The 22,437-nt window shown below is 49.5% G+C and overlaps 1 protein-coding gene across 1 annotated transcript in view; it reads left to right on the top strand.

Moving 5' to 3' along the window:
- huwe1 (HECT, UBA and WWE domain containing E3 ubiquitin protein ligase 1) overlaps nt 1–22,437 on the top strand; it is a 221,466-nt gene that overhangs the window by 109,153 nt on the left and 89,876 nt on the right. Inside the window, 15 exon segments of the mRNA XM_059643207.1 lie at nt 1,831–1,953; nt 2,210–2,444; nt 3,527–3,760; nt 5,252–5,380; nt 6,215–6,310; nt 7,290–7,559; nt 8,176–8,328; nt 8,752–8,879; nt 9,846–9,927; nt 11,032–11,208; nt 11,870–12,053; nt 13,521–13,873; nt 15,477–15,672; nt 18,532–18,699; nt 19,742–19,887. Coding sequence (XP_059499190.1) covers nt 1,831–1,953; nt 2,210–2,444; nt 3,527–3,760; nt 5,252–5,380; nt 6,215–6,310; nt 7,290–7,559; nt 8,176–8,328; nt 8,752–8,879; nt 9,846–9,927; nt 11,032–11,208; nt 11,870–12,053; nt 13,521–13,873; nt 15,477–15,672; nt 18,532–18,699; nt 19,742–19,887 — 2,674 coding nt within the window.

Below are 22,437 nucleotides of genomic sequence, written 5' to 3'. Positions count from 1 at the left end.
TAGTGCCCAGGGATGTGCGGGTTAGGCGTGGGATTGGCCGTGCTAAATTGTCCCGTAGTGCCCAGGGATGTGCGGGTTAGGGCGGGATTGGCCGTGCTAAATTGTCCCGTAGTGCCCAGGGATGTGCGGGTTAGGGTGGGATTGGCCGTGCTAAATTGTCCCATAGTGCCCATGGATGTGCGGGTTAGGGTGGGATTGGCTGCGCTGAATTGTCCCGTAGTGCCCAGGGATGTGCGGGTTAGGGTGGGATTGGCTGCGCTGAATTGTCCCGTAGTGCCCAGGGGTGTGCGGGTTAGGGTGGGATTGTCCGTGCTAAATTGTCCTGTAGTACCCAGGGATGTGCGGGTTAGGGTGGGAATGGCTGTGCTAAGTTGTCCCGTAGTGCCCAGAGATATATGGGGTTAGGATGGGATTGGCCATGGGAAGTTGTCCCGTAGTGCCCAGGGATGTGCAAGCCAGGTGGGTTAGCCATGGGAAATGCAGATTTACAGGGATAGCGTAGGGGAGGGTGCTGTTCAGAGGGGCAGTGAATATTTGATGGGCTGAATGGCCTGTTTCCACGCTTTAGGGATTTGATTCAATGATTTCCTCACTTCTATCATGAATGGCCTTGCTCCGACTCTCATGTGCCCTATTCCAAGAGTCTTTTCCTCATCTCCGTACAATTTCCTTCCAGAGTTCATAAAGTACTCATTGCCCTCCTTCACCAGGTGACAGCTTCCAGGGTAAAGAGCAAGGAATTGGGATTTTTATTTTTGGTGCCTCGTGCATGGGATGTGGACAGCATTTGCCATCCATTTCTAAGTAAGCTGGTTTGCCATGTCCAATTGAAAGCGTGGTTGGGAGCCAGCCTTGTGTGGTGTCATAGGTAGGGGTGGCAGATTTGCTTCCCTGAAGGACATCAGCGTACCATTTACACCGATCGACGATGGTGTTAGATTTGTAATCCCAGCGCCGGTCACGGCTTGAATGATGGGTATGTCCTCGCTGAGCATGCAGTGGCTCCCACGAGCTTGGTCTGTGTGCTGGTAGCTGAGAGACTTCATTAATTCTTTGTGGAGTTTTCTTGCCTGATGGGCTGCTCTCTGAGACTTGGTCACTGCTGCTAGAGAAGGAAAAGGCTTCCCGTGATGGTATTGGGTGTTTGTTTTTTTGTGCACAGCCAGTTTTGCTTTTACCAACTGCAGGAACAGGAGAGTGCGCTCCAGTGCACATCTCTGTTTCAGGGGCCGTAGTGTTTCCTGCCTGTTTGCCCACTCCAACTTTCAAATAAACATCTGAAGCCAGCACCTATCCCGTTCTCTCGCTACTGAATAGTGCTCAAATGCCTTTGTTTCCTCTGGGGTCATCGACAGTCTAAGGTGTTAAATCGGATAATGTCAGCCAATGGTTTGGAAAGCTGCCCTCCTTTGATTAAATTTCCTCCCTTGACTACCAATCGCTGGTGGGTTGTTGCTTCTTGGGTGAGGCTTTATAGCCACCTCCCCTTCAGATTGTATGTCGTTGCCATTGTGCTACCTAGAGAACTGCAGCTGACCCACACCCACAGCACTGAGATCTGGGACAGAGAAGCTTCTGAGAAACCCCCTTACCAATGTTGGGTGGCCTCGTGACCCTAGATAAGCATCCTTCCCATTGTGCGCCGGATCCATTTTTAGTCTTGGGTCCAAGACACAGAAATTATTTAACGCCAAGAATTGGTTCTCAGAAGGAAGAGACCTCTCCCCTACGGAGGTCAGTCTTTCACCCACCCTGACACTGTGTGCCTTAAAAATGTGCACTGTCCTGAGATTCAATTTCTTTTTTTCTTCATTTATCTGGTGCCTTCAGGTTGACATTCTTCATTTGTTCCGTGGGCTTCACGTCGCCCATGCTGTTTGATGAGAGGAAATATCCTTACCACTTGATGCTTCAGAAATTCCTGTGCTCTGGAGGACACGATGCCCTGTTTGAGTGAGTAACCCCATCGGGGAAACCAGCTGGGTTCAGAGTGTTGAGTGTAATTTGAAACAGAAACGAGGAGGCCTCGTGAGCATGCGAGTCTGGCAGGAGCAGGAGAATCTGCTTTGATGTAAATCTGTGTTTTAGTGGCTATAGCATCCCCAGTCTGTTCGCCCACCGTAAATGCAATAGTTAATGAGACTGGTGGGGCTGTGAATGTCGGAACCATGTGCATAACTTTTAAAGCTCTGAACTCTCTTCCGGCCAGGACCTTTAACTGGGCCCTCTCAATGGGTGGGAAAGTACCGACCACCGAAGGCCTGGAGCACATGGAGCTTCCAGACGGTACTGGTGAGTTCCTCGATGCCTGGCTCATGCTGGTGGAGAAGATGGTGAATCCGACGACAGTCCTGGAGTCTCCGCACTCGCTCCCGGCCAAGCCAGCTGGAGGCCAGAGCATCCCGCAGTTCAGCGCGCTGCGGTTCTTGGTGGTCACCCAGAAGGTACGCTTCACCTCACCCCCACCCTAGCCCTGGGTTGGTGCAGAATCCTGCAATGGGACAGTAGGGGAATGCTTTCCTACCCATCAGGCCTATGCTAGATCTTTGAAACAGCTATCAAATTAGTCTCATTTTCCCCCTAAATAGCCCAACAGCACTTTTTTGCCCCCAGAAGTATTTATCCAGTTCTGCACTTTTTTTGAACATTTCCTGTTGAAGTTGCTTCCTTTGAACCTGCAGTAAGCACATGCCAGGTCAGAACTCATCGCGTTCTCTCCTGAATTGTTCTTTCTCGTCTTTTTTGCAAAGTAAATACCCGTAACAGCTTTTGGCAAGTTGAATGAATTGCACTAGCTATTTCCCCCTTCATTCCCTGGCTGTGTAGGAGACTGGATCTGAGCTTGTGATGCCCCATCCAGCAGTTAGTCATAGAGTCACAAGAGATGTATAGCACAGAAAAGAGACCCTTCAGCACAACTCACCCATGCCGACTAGCTATCTTAAATTAATCTAGTCCCATTGCCAGCATTTGGCCCATATTCCTCTAAACCCTTCCCATTCATGTACCCATTGAGATGCCTTTTAAATGTTGACATTGTACCAGCCACCACCAGTTTGTCTGGCATCTCGTTCCATTCACGCACCACCCTGTGTGTGAAAAAGTTTCCTGAGGGGTCTCTTTAAATCTTTCTCCTCTCATCTTAAACCTCTAGTTCTGGATTCCCATTCCCTAGGGAACAGATCTTGGCTATTCACCCTATCCATGCCCCTTTCGATTTTATGGCTGAAGGTCACCCTTCAGCCTCTCTTCCTCAATGGAAAATAGCCCTAGCCTATTCACCCTCTCCCAGTAGTTTAAAGCCTCCAATCCTAGTCCTCTGGACCAGATGTATAACTTGTACCCCATCTCCTGTTTTGTACCTGACCCCCCCACCCTCTCTAATTTCTCTCTTGCGCTCGCTCTCACCATCTGCCCTGCTGTTTGTGCTCAACTGCCCCCCCGCTCTGTGTTTCTCACAGTGCCAGCCCCTCTTGTGTTGTCCTCATGCCTACCTGCCTGTCTGTTCTCTGAACTGTTTTGCCAGGCCGCCTTCAACTGCATCAAGAATCTGTGGAACCGCAAGCCGCTGAAGGTGTATGGCGGCCGCATGGCCGAGTCGATGCTGGCGATCCTGTGCCACATCCTGCGGGGTGAGCCAGTGATCCGGGAGCGCCTGTCCAAGGATAAAGAGGGCAGCAGGACAGAGGAGGAAGGACCCCAGGAAGAAGGCACGGCACCAAGGCGTGAGCCGCAAGTGAACCAGCAGCAGCTTCAGCAGGTGAGGACTGGGGAGGGGAAATGGGCTGCCCTTGCTCATTCGGGGAGAGGGAAAGGAGATGTGGCAGCCCAGTGCTTCTGTGATTGGCACTGCTGCCTCACAGCGCAAGGGACACTGGTTTGATTCCACCCCATGGAGCCTGCCTATTCTCCCCGTGTCTGCGTGGGCTTCTTCCGAGTGCTATGGTTTCCTCCTGCAGTCCAAAGATTATTTTTCTTAACTCATTAACGCAATGAGGATGTTGCAGGCCAGGCAGCATTGATTGCCCAGAGGGCAATTTAGAGTAAGACACAATGCTGTGGGTCTGGAGTCACATCTAGGCCCGACCAGGTAAGGATGGCAGTTTCCTTCCTTCCATAAAGGACATTAGTGAACCAGATGGGTTTTTTCCAACAATCGGTAATGGATTCGTGGTCATCATTAGATTCTTAATTTAATTTTTTAAAATTGAATTCCGATTCCACCATCTGCCGTGGTGGTATTCGAACCTGGTCCCTGTAATGTTATCTAGGTGTCTGGATTAACACCCCAGTGATAATACCACTAGGCCATTGCCTCCCCTATGTGCAGGTCGTGATGGATTGGTCATGCTAAATTGCACCAATGTGCCCAGGGGTTGGCAGGTTTTAGTGAATTAGACATGGGAAATGCTAGAAGTGGACCTGAAGGGGCAAATGGACTGCTTCAACACTAAGGGTTCAATGAATTGGAAACCAGAAGACCAACTCGTTCAGCAAGTTTGCCCTGGTAGTCACTCAGAATTTTAAAGCCACAGTTTCTTGGGTAAAGTGTATGTAGGCTTGTGGAAATTTCACCTCCTCACCCTCTCTCACTTCCACTTACACTCTCTCACGTGCATTCACACAGATGTGCACCCCAAACTCCTACTGTAATTTGAACTGATTCTTTTTGACAGTTTGGAGTTTTTGAATAGCCTTTCTCTTGGCCACGCTCATGCCCTTTAGCCAGAAATGCATTACCTGCTTTGGTACCTGTCAAATTTGTCTACCCAGAACTGCTGAGGGTATGTACTGGCATTGCCTAATGTGGCCACAGTGGGTTCCCAACAGTTGAATGGAAAGTGCTGATTTCGCTGCCTCTTGCGTTCTGGTCCGGTCGCCTGGCCCAGGCTGAGCATGGGCTTTCCTAATTGCCCCTTTTGCTCACTTGCAGGCACTGTGTAAATGCAGTGTGGTTGGTGGATGGCCCACTCTGTGTAGGTAGGCATGTTAGCAGAGGGCAGCACCCTAACTCCCTGACGGACCTCCAGTGCTCAACTTCTCCAACAAACTGGACTAGGGCCAAAGCCCCTGATAATTAGATTTTGAGAGATGGAAAACCTAGGAGCAGTTGTCATTATCGAGTGGTGTGGGAACTTTGGTGTGCGGTGCAGTTGTGGCTTTACAGTCTCTTGTTTGTTAACCAGCGCAATGTAGCAACTTCCTGATTGTGGTTACAAACTCCAGACTGAATTGTTTCTTTGCTATTCAGCTGATGGACATGGGTTTCACAAGGGAGCATGCCATGGAGGCCTTGCTGAATACAAGCAGCATGGAGCAGGCCACGGAATACCTGTTAACACACCCTCCGCCACTTCTAGGAGGAGCTGTACGTGTGAGGGCAAGTAACAGTTTATTCAGGCACTTTATGGTTTGTTTTGGCGGGGATGGTGGAGTGGGATTTGGTACTGTGGGGAGTTTGTGGAAAGCAGAGATGTCTCAGTCTGATCCTTTATGGTCTTACCAGGCAGGCTGCAGTCTAACCGAGGGAGTTCAGGGTTTATATACAGAACAACAGATACCCCAGGGAGGGAGTTACAGACTGGAATCTGATTGAGGGGGTTTGGGGTGGTTTATATACAGAATAACAGACACCCCGGGAGGGAGTTACAGACTGGAATCTGATTGAGGGAGTTCAGGGTGTTTTATATACAGAATAACAGATACCTGGGAGTGAGTTAAAGCTCTATCAAGAGGTTCAGGCCAGGGATTTGTACGTAGAATGACGGATGCTTCGAAATCAATTACAGGCTGCAATTTAATTGATGGGTTATGGGGGCCTGGTACTCTCTAGATTTCAGTCTGTAACTCTGCCACTTGTCTGATACCTGGAGCCTTATATTTGCAGGCTGGGTTCATATTGACAGGTATGAGGGAGTGAAAGCTTGTGGATGATGCCAGTTTATATATTGTAAACTTGAGTGTTACTCGGTATCAGGTGGTTAAGGCTGATGGTCTTGAGACTGTCCCTATAACTCCCTGTACACAACACACTCAATTGCCAGTTCTCTGCAGTGGCTCATTCCTTCCTGAAACTGTCACAGATTATGCTTTTGGCCCCGTGCCCTGTATCACGTGTATTACTGTAGGTTTCTAGCTTAAAGGATGAGTCTGCATGTCATGACTTGGAAAGATGATTGTTCCTGTCTGAGAATGTGACACTAAATCTTTTCAGGAGCTCAGTATGTCTGAAGAGGATCAAATGATGAGGGCAATAGCCATGTCCCTGGGGCAGGATATTCCCATGGACCAGAGTACAGAGTCGCCAGAGGTAAGGGATTTAAAAATCAGCTGTTCCCCTGTGTTCTGCAACTTCACACTTCTGTGGGATATGCACACCCCTAATTGTCTGTGGCTATCTCTCGCTCAGGTCATTTTAAAGGTCACCCACGTGGTGGGCCTGGAGTCACACTTAGGCCAGACCAGGGTAACAGATTTCTAATATGGTACGGTGTTTCTGTAGTTAGCATGGCTGCCTCTCAGTGTTGGGGACCTGCGTTCGATTCCTCCCTCGGGCAATTGTTTTCACGGGTTCCCTCCGGGTGTTCCAGTTTCCTTCCTCCTTCCACAGTCCAAAGATGTGTGGGTTAGGGTGAATTGGCCGTGCTAATTTGTCCCCTAGTGCCCAGAGATGTGCAGTTTAGGGTGGATTGACTGTGCTAAATTGTCCCATAGTGACCAGGAATGTGGAGACTGGGTGGATTAGGCATTGGAAATGCAGTTACAAGGATACGGCAGAGGGATGTGTTTGGGTGTGTGTAGATGCTGGGCAGAATGGCCTGCTTCCACACTCTAGGAATTCTATGAAAGGACGTTAGTGAGCCAGATGGGTTTTCCACTCATGGTCACCATGGCCAAGACGGCCTTTAATTTTAGGTTTCGTTAATTAACTCAAATTGCACCAGCTGCCTGGTTGGGGACTTGAATCTTTGCTCCCCCATCTCAGGGCTTAAGTATTTTGGTGCGAGGATCATCTGGTTGCTTTACTGCCTCTCCAGCACTATCCAGATAGCTCCAGACCTGCCTTGCAAAACTGTGAAGTGGTTCCACTTCAAGCATTTTACCTGATTCTCTCTTTGAAACTTGCCTTTGAATCTCCTCCTACCGCCCCTTCGGGCAGCACGGTTCAGACCGTAGTGTGTCGCTTTAACCCCGGCGCTGTGGGATTGGCGAGGCAAGGGTTTATATCTCGCATCTGGCTACGGTTTCCCAGTTGCATTTCCCACCTGGCTCTGACTGCACTTTGCCAGGAAGCGGCCCGTCGCAAGGAGGAGGAGGAACGCAAGGCCCGCGAGAAGCAGGAGGAGGAGGAGGTGAAAAGCCTGGAGAGATATCAGGACGTGGCACCCCTTGAGCCCGACGAGCTGAACACCTTCACAGAGAAGATGCTGCCAGGCTGCTTCCACCTTCTGGACGAGTTACCGGACACGGTGTACAGGGTTTGTGACCTGATCATGACTGCTGTCAAACGCAATGGGGCTGACTACAGGGACCTCATCCTCAAGCAGGTGGTTGAGCAGGTGAGAGACCATTTTTAAGGTTCTGTTGGTGGCTAACTGCATTCAAACCCATGAGGAGAAAAACCCTCCTCGTCTGCATCTTAATCGGGAGACTATAATTTTTACAGCGTCTCCCTTGGCCCTAGCCTGTCTCACAAGTGGGAAGCTTCCATTCAGCCGCCACCCTGTCAGGTCCTCTCAGGATCTCTAATTGTTCCATTGTGAACTAGTTAGCTACAGGCCAAAGCCTGTGGTTGCAATGCTCGCACTATGTTTATATTGAGGATTACTGTTCCGACTGCTTGAAGGTACTTGAGTTGTTCAGTGCTGACCGAAAGCAGAGGTGGTTGTTTAGGAGAGCTGCAGAGTTAATCGCACTGCCATGCTCCTTTCTATTTCACTTATTGACTTCCCCCTCAAAGGTTGGAGTTGTTTGCCATTACTGCTTTGGGCAGTACATTCTGGATCTCAATCCCTTTTTAGGGGAAAAGAAACTCTTTTCCCCCGTCTCAGCACCAGCAAACAGCCCTTGGCTGGCGGTGTTTCTCTTCGGACCCTCCTGTTTCCTGTCCCCTCCTGCTGTGCGGTGCGTCTTGCATTGGTAGTGCAGGGTCAGTGTTTGTGTGTGTCCCAGCAGGTGTGGGAAGCTGCCAATGTCCTCATCAAAGCGGCGCTCCCCTTGACCACGAGCGACACCAAGACGGTGGCAGAATGGACGAGCCAGATGGCCACTCTACCTCAGGCCTCCAACCTTGCAACCCGGATCCTTCTCCTTACCCTCCTGTTCGAGGTATGCACTTCATATGGTTCTGTTGGTGGGGGCGGGGTGGTGATGGGTGGAGGGTTTTTCCGGGAGTCGGGTAGCGTGCAGATGGTGAAGCAGAGCAGGAGGGTCCTGGGGAGTAGGGTAGAAGGGAAATCAGCAATGGAAGGGGTTGAGTCAGTCGTCAATACCACTCAGTGCTGATGACTCACGAGTGAGTTAGACGTCTGGGCACAATATGCCTTGTTGTAGTTTTGTGGGTCAGGTGGATAGATTATATTCGAACAGTTTGGGAAAGTGTGGGCACCTTGATTTAGGATGGGCTGAATGGGCTTCCTCTTCTGGAAGGGGTAAGGCGTTTGCATTGTTGTCAGGTGTCAAGATCCTGACTCCCCAAGAATGTGTTTCCCTCCCTCTGAGTCTGGTCTGTGCTTGCGTTTCTGTTTCCAGGAGCTCAAGCTGACCTGTGCCAGGATTGTAGAGACGAGTGGCATCCTGGACGTCTTGATCAAGCTGCTGGAGGTGGCGCAGCCTTGTCTTCAGGCTGCCAAGGAACAGAAAGAAGTGCACACGCCCAAGTGAGTCTTTGTGTATTTGGTAACCAACTATGAACTGTTAACATGTAATTCTGCAACTTAAAACTCTATTCCCCTTGTAAGACATACCAGCACATAAGCACGCACACACTAATGGGCGTAAACACGTTGGTGTTACCGATTGAAGGGAATAAAAGACGTTGTTCAGTGGCCTAGGAGCCTCTGTTTGCCAGGTATTGCTCACTCCTTCACAGGAGATGTAGGCAGTTGATACACCAAATGCCTTAGTTGCTGCTTTAAGGCCTCTGCTTACAGCAGCTGGTAAGGGAAAGTCAGCTCCGGTGTTCGCTGTTAGACGCACCATCTGTCCTTTGCAACAGCCTGAAAGCTTCTGCCACTACTGTTAACATCCACAGTTCAGCTCCTGAGTTGTCAGGCTGACGGCCTTCGTCATCTACGACTGGTCACAACTCCCCAGAACCAATCTGCAACCAGTTGCCAACCACATCTCACTTGTGCACGTCCCCTGCCCATCTGCAGGCAGCCTCCCCTGCTGCTTCAACAAAGTAGCAGCATCAACATGGTTTGCAGTGTGTTTTACTGAGCTGCTTTTTAAAATGCACTGCTTCTTCCCACCGTCCCATTTCCATCCACAATCAAAAACACAAGATAATTATTTTATGGGTTTTGCAGACCGCTCGTGAGTTGGGTTGCTCATCCACACTTTTTTAAAAAGGATTAAATTACGTCAATTGGTAAATGTTTAAAGGGTTCCTTTGCTCAAGGGGCCAGTATGCATCATCAGTTCCTCCTTTATCAGATCTGAATATTCGCTCAGCTTCCTGTCCATGACAGAGACCAAGCTGGTTCATTACTTCTGAGGCTTGAGGTGAGACATACACAGTTCTGTGTGGCTGCAGGGGTCCAACCTGGTGTGCTAACATAGCAGTGTTGTGTACATTAAATCTGAGCCCTAACGTGTAACTGCTGTTTCCTGCTTCTGCTCAGGTGGATTACTCCTGTCCTGCTGCTGATCGATTTCTACGAGAAAATGTCCGTGTCCTCCAAGAGGAGAGCGCAGATGAACAAGGTGACTGCTGAATTTTCAGTACGTGAGCCGGACCTGATTAAATTTCCACATGCTTAACCATTGCTGTCGAGCTTAAAAAGCACATTGCGCCAAATAATTAGCTGTGCTTGGCTCTTGTTTGTGACCCTGCTGCATCTGTGATGGGGCAAGACCCACTGAGCTGTTTGCAGCTCACCCGTATTCTGAGCCTTTCCATCCAACACCAGCCTGCTCTATTTCCATTCTTCAGCTTCCTCTTACAAATGGTAGCAAAGTAGCCATCGAGATAGTGTCAATGCAGGCACCTAGGGGAAGAAGTATTAACAGTCAAGGCCACCAGATTGGACTTTGTAAATGCTAGGAGTGTAGTTCACAGAAGGGAACATGCCATGCCACCAGTACCCGGTCTGCCCTTATGTAGTTGATGGCCGGCATGTTCAACCCAGCCAGCTGCTGTTACTTTGGGGCCATTTTAAATGTGCCGTGGGGTGGCACGGGGCTCAGTGGTTAACACTGCTGCCTCTCAGCACCAGGGACCTGGGTTCAACTCCACCCTGGAGCAACTGTCTCTGTGGAGTGTGCATGTGCATTCTCCATGTGTCTGTGTGGGTTTCCTCTCACAGACCAAAGGTGGGCAGGTTAAGGTGGATTGACCACGCTAAATAGCCCCGTAGGGTCCAGGGAAATGCAGCTCAGGATGGATTGGCCGTGCTGAATTGTTCCGTAGTGCCCAGGAGTGTGCAGTTAAGAGTGGTAACCAGAAGAAATGCAGGGATAGGGTTGGGAGGTGGGTAGGTAGGATGCTCTTTGGACGGTCACTGTGGACTTGGTGGGCTGAATGACCTGCTTCCACACTGTAGGAATTCTATGATTTGTTATCTCTCTGGTGTTACCACAGTATCAAGGGATGATGTCAAAACTCCATTCCCAACCCCATATCAACACTTGGTTCATACCGTTTGAGTCATTTAGAGTGTTATCATCCTTTGTTTTCTCTTGGTTGTTGGGACCCTGTAGTTGAAAGCATGTTGCAGGGTTGTGTGAGTCGAGGGGTCTGTGGTGGTTGGTGGGGAGAAAGCGTAGTTCCAGTCTCAAGATTACAGTCTGCTGTGTTTCTCCTCTAAGTATCTGCAGCCAACTGGGAATAACTGGAGGTGGTTTGATGATCGATCTGGGCGTTGGTGCAGTTACAGTGCGAGCAACAACAGCACCATCGACGCAGCCTGGCGGGCAGGAGAAACCAGCGTGCGGTTCACAGCCGGCCGGAGGAGGTACACCGTGCAGTTCAACACCATGGTGCAGGTAATGAGGTGCACTGTATTTGTGCCGCTCACCGCCCCCTCCCTCCAGACCCACAGCAATGAACCCTAACTACCCTCTGTAATTCGGGATAGGCAATAAATGGCCAGCGCTGCCCACATCCCGTGAATGAATTTTTTTTTAAAAAAAATTCAGATCAGCTACAAAATTAATGCCTGGTCACAGTCTGCTGCTAATTCATGTGTACGTTTGCCCAATGGGGGTGGGAAGGTGGGACTTTCGCTCTCAGAGCAGCCAAGGTGAATCGCATTGGCGCTTTTGGGGAGGCGGGGAGGACCTGGACATGAACACGAGGAAGAAGACAATAGAAGAACATGGTGTCTGGTGGGAGAAGTGCTGCCGGGGATGGGAAATGCACGTGTGGGGCACCAACATCCCTGTGAACCGTTAAGGCAGTGAATAACCTGTTGCTGCAATGCACGTTCTGTGTGTGTCAGTTGCCAGCAACCCCTCCATTTAATGGATGCCACACCCTTTGCCTGCCTGAGATTGGTGGGTTTTATTTGCAGTTAGGGATGAGCAATAAATGCTGGCCTAGCCAGCGGTGCCCATATCCCATCTGGCTGTGGGCCTGCCACCTTTGGTCATAGCACTGCTTGTCCACGTACCCAGACCTGCTTTTAATCTTTGTCTTTGCCTCCAGGTGAACGAGGAAACCGGAAACCGACGGCCAGTGATGTTGACCCTGCAACGCCTGCCCCGGAAGGAACCCAGCTGCAAGGGCAGCGGCAGCTCCCAGTTTGTGCAAGACTTGGAGAAAACCCTTGAAGAAGGGAAGGAACCCGACCCTGAGACAGAGGCCAAATCCAAGGAAGAGAAGGCCAACGGTATGGGCCCTGAATCAAGCTCCTTCCTTCCTCCCTCCCTCCCTCACGGCGACCGGTGTCTGCACGGGCTTTCGTTCACTTCAGAGCTGTTGGTGACGGTCATTAGGAGTGTAATTGATTGAGTGACCAGTGGATTGAGGGACTGGTAGCTCAAAGCATTGAAGCTCTCATAAGCCTATTCCTGTTTTAGAATCTGACCTGATCCCTGGAAAGACTGCACACCTTCTGTATTTCAGAATGGTTTAAAGCACTACCTAAGTTTCGTCTGAGTATTGTGTTGGGTCAAGATGGGTGTGGGCTGGGGTCTGATTTAGCTTGGGATCCTGTTGGTATTGTGTCATTACTCTTCTGACTTTTTTTTTGTCCCGTGAATACATGTGGTTCTCACTGCCTATTCCTGATTCCTCCTCATGTTCTCCTGGTAAGTGTTGCAGTACGTGTGGGGTGGGCATTCACCTGTTAGAGGATATAAATGCAGAGACTCGGAAGCCCTACAGTGTGGAAACAGGCCATTCAGTCCAACAAGTTCACACTGCCCCTCTGAAGAGCATCCCCCTACCCTTTCCCTGCAACCCTGCATTTCCCACATCTCATCCACCTGATTTACACCTGGAAACTATGGACAATTTCCCATGGCCAATCCATCTAACCTGTACATCTTTGAGCTGTGGGAAGAAGCCAGCATGCCCAGGAGAAACTTTTGCAGACAGGGTGAGAATGTGCAAACTCCACGCAGACGGTTGCCCGAGGTTGGAATCAATCCCACGTCATTGGTGCTGAGAGGCAGCAGTGCTGACTACTGAGCCACCGTGGTCCGGTTAACTGATTCTCAGGATGAAGCCTTGTCTCCTGTGAGGAAAGGTCATGTGTGTAGGAGCACCTGGAGTTCAGTCAATTGAGAGGTGGTCACATTGAAATAGTCAGTGATCCAAATTGCCTGCTGCTTTTCCTACATTACATTTCAGACTGGGGGGTAGCTTAACTTTGTTGGCTTGCCAGCTGGTCTGTGATGCAGTGGGTTCAACTCTCACACTGGCTAAGTTCATCACGAAGGACCATCCTTCTCAGTCTCTTTCCCTTGCCTGAGATAGAGACGGACACACACGGCCTTTAAGAAACGGCCACAGAGCAGGGCAGGGACACTCACGCACACTAGAGGAGCTGCATTGACACTCCGGTTAAACAACCGTGAGTCATTTCTTACTCTTGTTGTCTTGTTTGCACTGTCTGAGAGAGCAGCCCAATGGTCCAGTAAAACTAGGACAGTTTGATCTTTTAGCCTTTTACATTTAAGATTGCTTCGTGGTTGTAAACTGATAAGGATGTGAAAGCTGCCAAATAAACCCCCTTTTCTTTTAATTTCTGATGCTTCCTGGTGAGTTGTTGAGTGAGAATTTGAATGTCTGATTTGAGACGCCAGAGTTCTGACCTTCATTAATCTTTGTGCGTTTCTTTTTACTACTCAAGATGTGGAGCCTGTCCCCGAAGCCACAGCAGAGAAGGAACCTTGTGAAGAAGTTAAAGCAAACGACATTGTCATCCAGGGACTGACAGAAGAGCAGATGACAGTGCTAATCCGGTCATGTGTCAGCATGATCAGTGTCCCAGTGGACCCCGACACGCTGCACGCCACCCTGCGGCTGTGCCTGCGCCTGACCCGTGAGCACAAGTGTGCCCTGATGTTCGCAGAGCTGGGCAGCACCCGCATGATCCTGAACCTGACGCAGGGCTCTGGCTTCAACGGCTTCACACCGCTGGTGACGTTGCTTTTCCGGCATGTGATTGAGGATCCCTGTACGCTCAAGCACACCATGGAAAAGGTACGTGCTGCAGGCCTGTTCTGGCAGGCGTGCCCTTCTGACAAGCATACGGACGTACATGGAATAGTGTAGGTTAGATGGGTTTCAGATTGGTATGACAGGTCGACACAACATCGACAGCCGAAGGGCCTGTACTGTGCTGTTATGTTCCGTGTTTGCCTCCTGTGCACACCCTGCTGCCCTTCTGAGATTCAGATAGCAAGTAAAAGTTGGCGAGAGAGGCTGTCTCCCACCTCCAAATGTTATGCCTCAGGGTCTCACTCTGTTCCCGAAGTAGTCACGGATTTGCAGAAGTAGACAAAATGCTTCCCAATTCACCCAATTTTTGGATTGTAGGTCCACTGACAGATTTCCACCCCACACGCCCCCTAGATAAAGAAACCCTGGTTAATGTCCTGAACGAGAATTGCTGGAGAAACTTGCCAGGTCTGGCAGCATCAACAGGGAGATAACAGTTTGCGCCAAGGAGCCCTTGAGAACTTGGCTTTGATTGTTACCCTGGATGTAGATGGGGAAGGACAGCTGCTGCTTGTTTCTTTACTCTATACCCGTATGAGGCGGTCAGGGTCAGCATACTGAGTGCCTAGAGGTTGAACCCTTGTCCTCATTTAGGCCCCCTGCCTAACGCTTGATTGTTGTAGAAGGTGGTGGTGTAACGGTATAACCCAGAACTTCAGGGTGTTCATCTGGAGACATGAGTTACAATCCCAGCAAGAGGAGATGGTGGAATTTTAAATTCAAGAAAATGTAGACCTAATTGGTGGGGAGTTGAGGGCGGTATTGACCATGCAACCACTGTCAATGATTGTAAAAATCCATCTAGTTCACCTACATCCTTTCGGGGGAGTAAACCTGCCGTACCACCTGGTCTAGTGGATATATGACAGTAGCCATACAGCAAGGTGGATTTCCAATCAACTCTGTAGGCTGTTTGGGATTGGCAGCATAGGCAGCCCCCGTGACGCGAGTGAGTTCTGTTCTCAAGTCTGTTCGCAAGTTGGAGCACAATGCAGCACAATATTAAGGAGCCGTTCATTGGATCTGTAAAGCTTCAGCATATATGTGATTGTGTTCATAAATTGGGGACCCCTTGTAAATACTGGTCCAGCCAGTACCACCCATGTCCCGTGAGATCCCTGTGTAAGATCATGTTCATAAATCAAAGATTCCCTGTAAATGCTATTTAGGCCTACATCTCGTGAAATAATTTATTTTTTTTTCTTAAGCCAACTGGTTGTAACTGTTGCACTTCCCCTGAGATCGGGTATGTGTCAATCTCAGCAAGTGCCACTGGGCTTAGTACTCACTTCTGTGACTGCTGGGTCTTGTCCTGCAAGGGTAACTGGAAGAAATTAGCTGTGATCAGCAACATGTCGGAATGTAATGTTTTATGTCTTATGATCCTGACAAGAAGCTGAGGAAGCAAAGCTGGGCTCTGACTGCTGTATTTCAGTGCAACGACAGCTCACCTTTTTGGCTTGGCATTCTTGTCTGAAATCTTGTGTGGTCACCTTCCAGACGACAGGTCCTGGGCTTCAGGTAACCTAGCACTGATAAAGTGTGGCAGTTTTCTTTCATTGTGACCCTTTCCTCTATTTCTCAGGTGGTGCGTTCGGCCGCTACCAGTGGGGCAGGCAGCACGACCTCTGGCGTGGTGTCCGGGAGCCTGGGATCTAGAGAGATCAACTACATCCTGCGAGTCCTGGGACCGGCTGCTTGCAGGAACCCCGAGATATTCACGGAGGTGGCCAAGAACTGTATCAGGATAGCCCTGCCTGCACCCCGTGGCAATGGGACTGGTGGGTTTTATTTGATTTCTGTTAAAGCAAAATACCATGGGTTCTAGTAATCTGAAATAAAAACAAAAGTGCTGGAGAATCGCAGCAGGTCTAGCAGTATTTGTGTATAGAGAGAGAGAGAGAGGCTTAATGTTTTGAGTTCGATGTGGCTCTCCAGGTTTTTTCACAGGCTGTGGTCAGCGTTGGCTATGCTGGCATTTATTGCTCACACCGAGTTGCCCCCAAGAGGTGGTGGGGAACCACCCTGTGGGACCCCTTTGGCCCATGAGGTGATAGATACAGCCCTGGTCCAGTTAAGGGGGAAGTTCCAGGATAGTAACCGTCCTCGGTTACAGTAGGTGAGGTGACAATAGTACGGCTTTAAGAGGTGTGTTTTATCCTTTGTTTTTGACGAATGGTTTTAAGATAGCAATGGTGGATAGTCTACTTGTATCCAATAATGTAGCTTGTGTGGCCTTGGGGTTTAGTTTTAAGCAAAACTCACTTTACTCATCCACTATAGTTGAAATACAACAAAAGGAGGAAGGAATTGGAATAACTTATCTCTGGAAGACATAACAGAATAATAGATGATTTAACTACTAAACAGTAACTGCTCCAATTTACTAATATCCCATAAACACATCCTTGGCACAGGCATGTTCAACAAAATAGATTCTCTCACAGAAGGGAAAAACATCAGGGGAAAACTTCGAGGGAGAGACGTACAGCTTCTGAACTCAGGTTCAAGATCCCAACAACTGCTACTGATAAACTAAGACGAAAAATCATGTTTCTGTGAGAGCTTACCCCACCCGTTCAGGCTGCTTCTATTGTTCTCAGTTTAACAAAAACCCGAGGCGCCTCAAGCTGTTTTCTTTTATTGGAGTACGTTTTACTACTTAAAGCCATTGTATCTTCACAGAAAGGAACATTTGATGTGCCACAATGGTGTGTGGCTCAGAGGGAAACCTGCAGGAAAAATAGATGTATTTTCCGCAGTCCTTTAAAACTCAAGTCCATAAGTTGATATCCGAAATGAAATGTCTTCATGAATAGAGCATAAATCAGTGACTTGTACAACACACTCATTGGTACTGTTCTTGAGTAAGTGCAGAATACTGCAAATGTTGCATATCTGGAACAGATGCGAAGTTCTGGAAGAAAATGCGGCAGATTTGGCATCATCTGCAGCAAAGGTTTTGAGGCAAGAGCTCCCCACTCCTTGGAACCTGAAGTGAGGCAGAAAACTTTTGAAAGGTGGGAGGGAGGTAGAGGGCAGGAAAGATTAAATGACAAAGTTGTCCTGTAGCATAAGGCAAAAGGGACTGTCAACCATTGTAGGAAACAAACGAAGCATTGGGCCAGAGTTTATGTCAGTGCCAAAGAGCTAATTATTCCTGAGCAACAAACACGTTTCTGACCGAGCTTGTCATCTTGTGCTAATCGGCCATTTGCAAAAATACTGAAGTATTTGTTTTTCTTTACTTTGGCGTTCTTGCAAATTGACCTGAAGAGCGCAAGATGCAAAGCTTTGGCAGAAATTTCTCTTGTTTTCAGCAGTAAACAAGTTCTGTATCACCCAAGTGTTCAGAGGAAGCAAAACAAAAATCATGAAAAGTAGATGGAAACTGACACTTGGCAGAAAGAAATCCAGTTGGAGGGGTAGAGTTCATGGGTCTGACGTGATCAGCTTGAGGTTGAATGGGTCTGATGTGATCAGCTTGAGGTTGAATGGGTCTGACGTGATCAGCTTGAGGTTGAATGCCATTCTTTTCAGTTAACTATCAACTTTGTTTCTGACTCTACCAGGCCTGTTTCCCACAGGTCAGCTTTCAAACTAGTATTTATGGAGTCATAGAGTCGTACACCGTGGAAACACACCCTTCAGTCCAACTCGTCCATGCAAATCATGTTCCCAAACTAGAATAGTCCCAGACACCTACACTTGGCTCATATCCCTCCAAACCTTTCCCATTTTTCAACTTATCTAAGTGCCTTTTAAATGTAACTACCAGAATCCTCCACTTCCTGTGGCAGTGAATTCCACACGCACAAACCACTTTTTTTTTAAGAAAATATGCCCCTCCTGTCGTCTTTTTTTGCATCTTGAGTTGGACTCCCCCACCCTAGGGAAAATACCCTTGTCATTCACCTTATCCATTCCCCTCATGATGTTATAAACCTCTAATGTCAGCCCTCAGCTTCCCATGCTCCAGTGAAAGAAGTTCCAGACTTTCCACTCTTTTTTTTAAAATATCTCCAAGCCCTCCATTCCCAGCAAAATCCTGGCTCTGGAGAACTGTATGTTTGTACGTTTTTGAACACTCGGGAAATCAAACATGTGAAATGGGGTGGGGAAATGGAGTTGATGCTGAGTGTTTTTTAAAATATATTTTTTAACATCATTCTCGGGACGTGAGTGTTGACAGCTGGCCAGCATATATTGCAGGTCCCTAGTTGCCCTCGAGAAGGTGATGGATGGTGAGCTGCCTTCTTGAACGATTGCAGTCAGTCGATACAACCGAGTGAATTCCTTGTCCATTTCAGAGGATACATGAGAGCCAGTTGCTTTCCTGTAGGTCTGGAATTGCCCGTGGGCCAAGCTGGGTACGGGCGGTAGAGGTCCTTCGAAGAACATCAGTGACCCCAGAGGGGTTTTTCCTGACAGTGTTTGATTCCAGATTTTAAACTTTTTATTGATTTCAGAATCCACCATTGGGATTCGAACCCATGTCCCCAGAACATTAGCTGAGTTTCTGGGTTAATTGTCTAGCGATAATACCAATAGGCCATTGCCTTCCTGATTATACCGTTTAACCACCAAACTTCACCTTCTGTTTTTGAACTAAAAAGTAATTTTGTTCTTTGTCCCTTCAGCCTCTGACGATGAGTTTGAGAACTTGCGCATCAAGGGCCCCAATGCAGTGCAGCTGGTCAAAACGACGCCGGTGAAGCCATCCCCGCTCCCAACCATTCCTGATACCATCAAAGATGTCATCTACGACATGTTGAATGCACTGTCGGCCTACCATGCACCTGATGACGGTATGTCCCATTGTGCCGTGGCCCGGAGGATGGTGAATTTCACTGTGCACGCTGTTGCACAGGAGGTTCCTGGTAGCACACTAAGAACTGACCCAGTGAAGGCTTTGTCTAGTGCTCTGAAACTGGAGGGAACAAAAGGCCACATGCCATTAATAAATAGGAGGAATTGGCTGAAGGATCCGGTAGCTGTCATTGGTGTTGCTGTGGACAGTTGTCAGCTGTGGGTGCAGTGGTCTTGGTGTAATCTCTGTCACACTGGTACAGTCTAGTCGGCCTCTTGATTTGGGTTTTGGCTCTTAGCTGTTGCTTTTGCCCTGCTCACTTTCTTGAGAGTCGAAACCGAAGCATTCAAATTTGAAGGCAGCTGCTCCACCATTCAATAAGACTGTGGCTGATCCCATCTATTCCCATCAGCTGCGCCACCCTCACCCCCTGTAACAATAGGTTCTTGCTAGGGATGGGAACCCATCTGCCTCTCCCTTAAAATATCTAATGACTGTGTCTCCGCAGCCTTCTGTGGCAGAGTTCCAAAGTTGCACTCATCTGAGAATGAGAGAATTCTCATCTGTCCTAAAAGAATGATGCCAGTTTGAAAGCACTGACATCTAGTTCTGGTCTGCTGCTTGAGTGCCCCTGTTCTTCTGAACTGAGCCCACTTCTGTCCATCTGAAATAAAACCGCAAATGCTGAAGATCTGAAACAAAAGCTGAAATCACTGGAGGAACTCAGCAGGTCAGGCAGCATCTGTGTGGGGAGAGAAACAGCTAACGTTTCAGGTCCCATAAGCTGAGGAAGGAGTTCTGAAGGAAAGGTGGGGGAGGGTTGCAGGCTCAGGAGTTATCAGCTACACTGCAGCTCCCATTGCGAGTTCTAAGCCTGCCCAACTTTGATCAACTCCTGTATTGAAGCCTGATTCAGCAGCTTCGGGGGGGTGGCATTGAAGTTGAAACCATGGCAGGTTTGGATTTATTGACCTACTTTTTCTCCCTCCCGCCCTCTCTCTCTCTCTCTCTCTCGCCCTCTCCGTGCCCCCTGGCCGCAGCTGAGAAGGTTGAGGTGAAGCTGGTGAGTGTGAACCAGGAGCTCAGTCAGTTGCTGCAGGACGTGGGAGATGACATGTACCAGCAGTACCGCTCGCTGACACGGCAGGGCAGTGACTTCGACTCACAGCAGAGCTTCACCATCAACGTGAGTATCTAAAGGTTCGGGATTGTCTGTCTCCAGGTGAGGCCTGTGGAGCGGTGCATACTAAAGAGGGCCTAGGTCTGTCACTGTATAACACTGGGGTACAGTACCAGTGGGGGGAAGGTCTGTCCGTGTATAATGCTGGAGTACGGTACCAGTGGGGGACAGGTCTGTCACTGTATAATGCTGGAGTACAGTACTGGTGGGGGACGGGTCTGTTGCTGTATAACACTGGGGTACAGTACTGGTGGGGGACGGGTCTGTCCCTGTATAACACTGGGGTACAGTACCGGTGGGGGACAGGTCTGTCACTGTATAACACTGGGGTACAGTACCGGTGGGGGACAGGTCTGTCACTGTATAACACTGGGGTACAGTACTGGTGGGGGACGGGTCTGTTGCTGTATAACACTGGGGTACAGTACCGGTGGGGGACAGGTCTGTCTCTGCATAACACTGGGGTACAGTACCGGTGGAGGACGGGTCTGTCGCTGTATAACACTGGGGTACGGTACCGGTGGGGGACAGGTCTTTCACTGTATAACACTGGAATACAGTACCGGTGGGGGACAGGTCTGTCACTGTATAATGCTGGAGTACAGTACCAGTGGGGGACAGGTCTGTCACTGTATAATGCTGGAGTACAGTACCAGTGGGGGACAGGTCTTTCACTGTATAATGCTGGAGTACAGTACCGGTGGGGGACAGGTCTGTCACTGTATAATGCTGGAGTACAGTACCAGTGGGGGACAGGTCTGTCACTGTATAATGCTGGAGTACAGTACCAGTGGGGGACGGGTCTGTCCCTGTATAACACTGGGGTACAGTACCAGTGGGGGACAGGTCTGTCACTGTATAACACTGGGGTACAGTACCGGTGGGGGACAGGTCTTTCACTGTATAATGCTGGAGTACAGTACCGGTGGGGGACAGGTCTGTCACTGTATAACACTGGGGTACAGTACCGGTGGGGGACAGGTCTGTCCCTGTATAACACTGGGGTACAGTACCGGTGGGGGACAGGTCTTTCACTGTATAATGCTGGAGTACAGTACCGGTGGGGGACAGGTCTGTCACTGTATAACACTGGGGTACAGTACCAGTGGGGGACAGGTCTGTCACTGTATAACACTGGGGTACAGTACCGGTGGGGGACAGGTCTTTCACTGTATAATGCTGGAGTACAGTACCGGTGGGGGACAGGTCTGTCACTGTATAACACTGGGGTACAGTACTGGTGGGGGACGGGTCTGTTGCTGTATAACACTGGGGTACAGTACCGGTGGGGGACAGGTCTGTCTCTGCATAACACTGGGGTACAGTACCGGTGGAAGACGGGTCTGTCGCTGTATAACACTGGGGTACGGTACCGGTGGGGGACAGGTCTTTCACTGTATAATGCTGGAGTACAGTACCAGTGGGGGACAGGTCTGTCACTGTATAATGCTGGAGTACAGTACCGGTGGGGGACAGGTCTTTCACTGTATAATGCTGGAGTACAGTACCGGTGGGGGACAGGTCTGTCACTGTATAATGCTGGAGTACAGTACCAGTGGGGGACAGGTCTGTCACTGTATAATGCTGGAGTACAGTACCAGTGGGGGACGGGTCTGTTCCTGTATAACACTGGGGTACAGTACCAGTGGGGGACAGGTCTGTCCCTGTATAACACTGGGGTACAGTACCGGTGGGGGACAGGTCTTTCACTGTATAATGCTGGAGTACAGTACCGGTGGGGGACAGGTCTGTCACTGTATAACACTGGGGTACAGTACCAGTGGGGGACAGGTCTGTCACTGTATAACACTGGGGTACAGTACCGGTGGGGGACAGGTCTGTCACTGTATAACACTGGGGTACAGTACCGGTGGGGGACAGGTCTTTCACTGTATAATGCTGGAGTACAGTACCGGTGGGGGACAGGTCTGTCACTGTATAACACTGGGGTACAGTACCGGTGGGGGACAGGTCTGTCCCTGTATAACACTGGGGTACAGTACCGGTGGGGGACAGGTCTTTCACTGTATAATGCTGGAGTACAGTACCGGTGGGGGACAGGTCTGTCACTGTATAACACTGGGGTACAGTACCAGTGGGGGACAGGTCTGTCACTGTATAACACTGGGGTACAGTACCGGTGGGGGACAGGTCTGTCACTGTATAACACTGGGGTACAGTACCAGTGGGGGACAGGTCTGTCACTGTATAACACTGGGGTACAGTACCGGTGGGGGACAGGTCTTTCACTGTATAATGCTGGAGTACAGTACCGGTGGGGGACAGGTCTGTCACTGTATAACACTGGGGTACAGTACCAGTGGGGGACAGGTCTGTCACTGTATAATGCTGGAGTACAGTACAGGTGGGGGACAGGTCTGTCACTGTATAACGCTGGAGTACAGTTCCAGTGGGGGACAGGTCTGTTACTGTATAATGCTGGAGTACAGTACCAGTGGGGGACAGGTCTGTCACTGTATAACACTGGGGTACAGTACCGGTGGGGGACAGGTCTGTCACTGTATAACACTGGGGTACAGTACCGGTGGGGGACAG

Source organism: Stegostoma tigrinum, chromosome 49 (assembly GCF_030684315.1).
Source record: "Stegostoma tigrinum isolate sSteTig4 chromosome 49, sSteTig4.hap1, whole genome shotgun sequence".
NCBI classification, from domain to species: Eukaryota; Metazoa; Chordata; class Chondrichthyes; order Orectolobiformes; family Stegostomatidae; genus Stegostoma; species Stegostoma tigrinum.
This window is presented reverse-complemented; position numbering and strand designations above follow the sequence as displayed.